Source organism: Topomyia yanbarensis, unplaced genomic scaffold (assembly GCF_030247195.1).
Source record: "Topomyia yanbarensis strain Yona2022 unplaced genomic scaffold, ASM3024719v1 HiC_scaffold_44, whole genome shotgun sequence".
NCBI classification, from domain to species: domain Eukaryota; kingdom Metazoa; phylum Arthropoda; class Insecta; order Diptera; family Culicidae; genus Topomyia; species Topomyia yanbarensis.
Genome location: NW_026683647.1, coordinates 140225 through 147546, shown reverse-complemented (window position 1 = coordinate 147546; position 7322 = coordinate 140225). Strand labels below are relative to the sequence as shown.

The 7322-nt window shown below is 42.4% G+C and overlaps 1 protein-coding gene across 1 annotated transcript; it reads left to right on the top strand.

Annotated features, from left to right (window-relative positions):
- The first annotated feature begins 569 nt into the window (after positions 1-569).
- On the top strand, positions 570-1067 carry LOC131695562 (uncharacterized). Its single transcript, XM_058984100.1, has one exon. It carries the CDS (start codon positions 570-572, stop codon positions 1065-1067), a length of 498 nt encoding a protein of 165 aa, XP_058840083.1.
- The last annotated feature ends 6255 nt before the right edge of the window (positions 1068-7322 follow it).

Sequence of the window (7322 nt, the reverse complement as noted above, 5' to 3'; positions counted from 1 at the left end):
GAACACGCTGAACTACGCTGCGTCCGCTGGAGAAGACTTCTATGGACGACCCACACCAAAACCAGCGTGCTGATGACTTCAGAAAGGCCAGACACGAGGCCAGGAAAGCGATAGAGGAGGCAAAAAGCACCAGCTGGACCAGATTTCTGGAAGGCATATTTCCAGACTCGTCGACTTCAGAACTCTGGCGGAGAGTTAACGCTTTAAGTGGAATGCGGCGGTACAATGGCTACGCCAACACCGTTAACGGGTGCACGACGATCGATCCCACGACCATCGCTAACGAACTAGGCAAGCACTTCGCCTCCCTGTCCGCGGACACCGCCCTTCCAGCTACGTTCCTGCGAATCAAGCAAAGGGCTGAAAGTAGGCCCGTTCGTTTCGAAACTGATTCAGGCCAAGTATACAACCAGCCTTTCACCGGAAGCGAACTATGTACGGCACTAGAATTGGTACGTGATATGTCTTCCAAATAGGATGACGTTGGTTACCCTCTACTTCGACATTCTCCGCCAGTAGCCAAGCGGGCGATTTTGGACAGTATTACCCGCATGTAGGGCGGTGAACCGATGCCCGCTTCATGGAAGGAAGCCCTAGTAATCCCCATCCGAAAGCGATGTCAGGAGAACAGAACGCCAGATGATTTCGGCAGAATCAGTTTACTTTACTGCTTTGCCAAGACGATAGAGCGAATGGTCAACAGACAGCTGATAGAGCTACAGGAGGAGCAAAAACTTCTGGATCCTCGCCACTACGCGTTCCGACGTGGAGCAGGAACCGGTGCCTACCTCACCAGCTTCGGAGACCAATCTGTAACCTACGACCTGAACGCCGACATCGCGATACTCGACGTTGCAAAGGCATATAATACCGTGTGGCGTCATGGAGTAGTGCAACAGCTGGCCAACTGCGGGATCACCGGACACATGGACCGCTTCCTACACGACTACCTATCCAACCGTGCATTTCGCGTAGGAATCGGGGGTGCTCAATCTGTCGCCTTTCCGGAGGCCAACGGCGTCCCTCAGGGATCCGTTCTCGCTGTAACACTGTTCCGGTGGCCATGAATTCATTGTTCGCCAACCTGCCGGCTGGGATATATGTTTTCGTCTACTCCGATGACATTGTGTTGGTCCGATGGGCGGCATCAGTCGGTTTTAACGTGGCACCCGCTACTAGCGTGATTACACACTGCTGCAACAAAAACCACATCGCAACAGGAAGGCCGATCCTGCTGGATGGGGCGGTCGTACCCTACCGTAAGGAACCAAAGATCTTGGGTATTAAAGGGCGAACACGAAATTATTGCGACACATTCAACAGGACATAACTTTTTTACCATTGGGTAAAAATCAACCAAATTTTGCACACTTTCTCATTGATGTGTATTATTTACATGCTGTCAAACTCGAAGTCGTGTTTTTCGATTCAACGAAAATGGAGGTGAACTAACGCGAGTCGAGAGAACAAATTCTTTCCAAACACCTGGAATTTCCTGACCTCTCGCACCGACAGTTGAAAAAAATGTTGAACATTCACAATTCAACCGTCTCCAGAGTGTTGAAGCGGTTCCAGAAGCGGTTGACGTTGGACCACGGCAAAGGAGCTGGAAGAAAACCGGGACCGGAGAACAAAAAGACGGATGGAAAGGTGAAGCGGATGATTAAAGCAAATCCCAACGTCTGAAGCCGTGATTTGGCTAAAAAGATCGGCATGTCGCAGAGCTACGTCCAGAATGCAAAGAAGAGAGCTAGACTACTTACATGCAAGGTACAAAACTTCCCAAACCGCGATGAGCGGCAACAATCGACGGCTAAAACTCGGGCACGGAAGCTCTACGAAAAGATGCTGACAAAATATGGCTGCTGTGTGATGGACGACGAAACGTATATAAAAGCCGATTTTAAGCAAATTCCGGGGTTGGAGTTTTTCACCGGCAAGAGCAAGTTCAATGTGGACGACAAATTTAAGAAGAAGAAAATGTCGAAGTTCGCCTCCAAATATCTCATTTGGCAGGCCATCTGTTCTTGCGGACTGAGGAGTGATCCTTTCGTGACAAAGGGCACAGTAAATGGCGAGATATACAAATCTGAGTGCCTCGAGAAGCGCCTTTTGCCGTTCTTGCAGCAGCACGACGAAGCTCCGCTATTTTGGCCAGATTTGGCATCATGCTACTATTCTAAAAGTGTCCTGGAGTGGTATGAGGCCAATTCTGTCCATTTTGTTCCAAAGGACATGAATCCGCCAAACTGTCCGGAGCTGCGCCCGGTGGAGCAGTACTGGGCAATGATGAAGCGGGAACTTCGGAAGAGCAAGAAGACAGTCAAAGACGAGAAGGACATGTTAAGAAAATGGAAAAAAAACTGAGAAACTGGTACCGCATGACACTGCAAAGACTTTGATGGAGGGTATCAAGCGAAAATGCGTTCAATTTTACACTCAAGGCTCCATCAATTAACTTTTCTTTTGATTTTTGAAGTAAATATATGTATAAAACTACCCTAAAATTTTGGCTTGATTTTAAACATTATAAGAAAATTGGCATGACATTTTCGGCGTCGCAATAATTTCGTGTTCGCCCTTTACCGTGGTCAGTCGGCTCACTTTCGCGCCACACTTCCAACGTATCAAAGCCCAATGCCGGAACCGGTTGCGACTAATTAAGACAATCAGCTCCCGGTACAAACGCTTCAATCGATACACTGCATAGCTAACGAGATCCACCGGGAATACACAGACGTGGATCTGCCACCGATCGCCCGCTTACACTGAGTTGGGATCATGGAGAGCGGTCTCTGCGCTTGTGATGACAGTTATCACGACATTAATTATGCTATCTAGTCGTGCACCAAGTATTATGGTGCCAAATCTCCACCTCCTTGGGATGCCTCCGTAGAGCCTGCTTCATAATTGCACAGTATTTTTCGATTCTGGTGCGTTGGGGGGGGGTCATATTCTTGGATATGAAAGTGACCCCACTGGCTTCGTACTACTCCCGGACAAAATTTGAATAATGGCACGAAGCAAGATCCGGCTAGAAGGTCTTAGGACCCTCGTGTTTCTTCAACGCTTCTATGGACTTGAGGTAGATCTCAGATCTCCCCGCCTACAGTCCCGGTAGTCACGAACGGCGTAGTCCATTTGCAACATGAGCAGATTGCTTGCCAAATCATGTATTCATTAGCAATCTTTGAAAGTTTCTGTTTCCTTACTTAATGCGGAACAAGAAGCTTGTGCTGGGCGGTGAAGAACAGTAGCCCCGGACACTGCCGGAAGTCCGCCTTGACTTAAGTCTCAATAAGGTTTCGTCAGCATCTGGGTGTACAGCTTCCGGGCCCGTGACTTTCCCACCGAATTTTGCCGTTCATCACGATTTGGAGCATTCTGCACGTATGCAGCCCCTTGACTCCCTTTCGGTCCTTGGCTCTCTGAACGAACATGGACAGATTCATATCTTTGGCCCATCCCTGATCAAAGCATTGGGATTCCGCTTAAACTTAAACTCCATTCTGACCGCATTTCTCCTTCCGCTCGATGCTCAGAGTTTGGTAGCAACGTTTAATCACACGACTCACAGTTGACTACACAATGCCGCATTGTTTTCCGATGTCCCGATGAGCGATTTGAGGATTTTCCAAGTTCTTGTGCAAAATCAATTCGCGACGCTGCTATTCTGGTGCAGCCATTTTTCCAATTTTTGGAAAACTGACGACGATAAAAATACAGTGTAAATAATACACTCTAAACTACTTCTACCCAAATTTTCAAGAGAAAATAACTAGTGGGTTATTTTCACAGCATATTTCGGTGATGCAATTTGATGTGAGACATCCTTCATCCTCCTTCTCCCCTATAAACTAAATACGATAAATCTTCAAATTTAGTTATCACTTCTCATTTGGATAATACGCTAACAGCGACCTGGAAATCTTACCCCAAAAGATTCAATGTTATCCACCTTCTTTTTACTTTCCCTGTTACGGTCTGATGTTGGAATCTATCCCTTGTTTTTATTGTTCATCAAATAATAGTTCTGGCTAAACAATTACAATTCGTATATCCAGTCTTTAAAAAAGTTAACTGGATTCTTTAGTCTTAATAAAACTGCATTATTATTTTTATATATCGATCTGAATTCTTTGTTTTAAGATATAGATGTGTCAAAGTGTATTGATTTTATTATAAATAAAAAATAATTTAAAATTTCGAACAATTCCTATTCATTATCCCCTATTTTCAAAAAATTTTTATTGTGAAGCAAAGAAATTCACATTGTTTTGGTTTGTTCGAAAGTTTCGAGTGGTTAATTACCCCCACGGTTAACTTCATGTTGGTAGTACTAGCCAATGGGACATGGTTATATGAAAAAAATAAAATTTCGCTCCGAGTAACTTTTTGGGTCCTATTTGGCTCCCAAAACAACTCTGCAAATTTTTAGTTCGATCGGTGAAACTATATTTTTGCGCCCACGGCTTAAAGTTTACATGGGATTTCGTATGGGGAAAACGTGTTTTACAAATTAATTCTTCCAAAAGTCGCCCGTTACCTTCTAAAAATAAATAGATGTCTGATTTTTATAGGAAATTTGTCAAGGGAACAAAGTCTAGAAGACCATGAAACGATCTGATACTTGTGGAAAAAGTTATTAAGCAAAAACCGATTGATGCCCTGAAGATTAATGAAAATTTCACTTTTCATAGCATCACTGCTGCTGACGGTCGAATTATATACAAAATCTTTAATTTTGTCTTATTATGTACAAAAGAAGACTCAATTTATCCCTCAAAACACTTGCGAAGTGGCTAAAGACTATAGATAAATGATTTAGACACATTAAGAGAAGATCAAAACAAGATTGCATATAATTGGATAACCAACAGCAGTGGTGCTAGAAAAAATGAATATTTTATCAATCTTCAGAGCATCAATTGGTTTCAGCTTAATAACTTTTTTCTCAAGCATCAGATCGTTTCGTAGTTTTCGAGACTTTGTTTCTTTGTTAAATTTCCTACAAAAGCCACATAACGGTTTATTTTTAGGAAGCAATGGGCGACTCCTGGAGGAATTATTTTGTGAAAGTTAGTTTTCCCATATAAAATCCCATGTAAACTTTAAACAATGGGCGCAAAAATATAGTTTCAGGGATCGAGCTAAAAATTTGCACACATTTTCTAGGACCCAAATAGTACCCAAAAAGTTGCTCGGAGCTGGAATCTATTTTTTGTCCCACCCTACTAGCCATGCTACCTACGTAATCCGCCGGCCCTGTTCAGCGGAATCCAGTTCCACTAATGGCAATAACTGTAGTTCAACGGATAATGTTTGTAGCGGTTAGCGCTCAAATGAAAGTTAATAATCCCAATTATCGGATGAAGCTGATTTTTATATCTTTTTCATGGATAAAATACCCACGCAAATATTCTAAAAACTCAATTTTTTTCTCCTGTAAAACCTGTTCTAATATGCCCAACACGTTTTTCCTGTATGCTCTTGTGATTCAGACTTTTAAGTGTCGGAAAATAAAAATGTTGGATGATTCTGTCCAAGCCATGTTTCTGCTCGAGAGAAGCTCAAAATAATAATAATGCTTCTTAAACCGTGAAACTGCATTCGTTTTACGTCATATTGCATTCCAGTGAAATTTTCTAGGTGGCCAAGAACAGGGGACAAAAATTGGTTTGCCAACAACATCACCTCAGAAAATGACTCATAACTTTTTTTTAGTTTCGAGCAGAATCAATAATCTTTCTTCGGCGGAAAGATAGCTACCTATTTTTCACATCTTGTATATGGAAGTGGAACATAAACTTTCAATGGATAGAAACGAATGTTATGAGTAGAAAACATAACTCGATCCACTACCACGGACACTCTCCTATGTTTCATAAAAATTGATTTTATTGAAAATTTCAGGGTACACTTGACGTATAATTTTTTTCCCAAACATTATGTAGACTAGAGATTAACGGCCAACAATCCCTAGTGCCGTAAATGCAGCAAGTTTTGATTACCATATTATCCAAACCAATTACGTTATACGAACCTTGTAAAAGGACAAGTAATACAATTTGAAAAATTGTTCTTGTTCAAGTAATGCGTTAAATAAATTCAAGACGAGGATCATATCCCCCTAAATTTATCGAGCCTGACACAGTGTTTTCCAAATGATTTTGACACGCTTGTCTCTCTTTTAGTAAGTACATAGTAAAAACTCGATAGTAATAAAAAGAAAAACAAGAAAAAAAAATCCTGAAAAATATCCGCCATAAAGATAAGACGGGTCATTGCCAGCTTTGTTCACACGCTAGCCTATCGGCCATCAGGCATTGTCGGACGCCAAGCGCATTAAGCCTGAAATATAGTTGTTGGGTCAGACAACTAAACCTTGAACCTCGAACTGCCAAAGACTAGCACCACCATCACCACCACTGATTCTAGGTCGTCAACAGATTCATTTGCTTCTGCTCTTGCGCTTCACTTCCGCTATGAATAATGATGCTGTGTGTAAGAAGATTACTTTCTCTAAGAAGATTGTGTATTCTTCGCTAGCATAATGATGCCCTGGATGTTCCATTCTGTCGTTCCGCGTGGTTTCATCCCCAGTATTAGCCCCCGAAAGACGACGACCTGGCGGCCTACCGTATTTTGTGGCTCCACCAGGCAGGATTTATTCACTGTGGTCGCCCCTGTGTTGATTCGTGTCGTGATAAATTGGCCCCGTTGCTACACTATAGTTATAGTCGGCAGCTAGCAACGAATGTACACACAGATGAATTTAGGGGGAAAATTATGATGCTCTGTGTCACTGAACAAACTTTCACCTCCCAGCTCGTTCATTATAGCAGCTCTATGGGTCACACGCATGCCTCCGGGCCTGCCAAAAGTACGGGACAGCTTTATTGTCTACGTTTTTGACATTGGTGGAGTAACTTTTTCACTCGTAATTATTATCCACCAACAAATTGCTACGGCGGTTATCCCTTTGAGAATATACAGGTAATCTTAATGAGAAACATCAGGGGAATGTGTGTACACCGGATTCTGTTTTTGCACGCACTTTTTTTGCACGGTTTTTTTTGCACGACTTTTTTTGCACGATTTTGCAAAATATTACGATTTTTATGTATAAAATACCTATTTCGATATACAAGTTTAATGATTTGATCATCCCGTGAAAAATAACCGTGCAAAAAACATCCGTGCTATTTCGAGAAACCGTGCAAAAAACTCCGTGTTATTTTGAGAAACCGTGCAAAAAAATCCGTGTTATTTCTAGAAACCGGTCAAAAAAATTAATAGGCATTTAGTAATGGCAGCTGAAA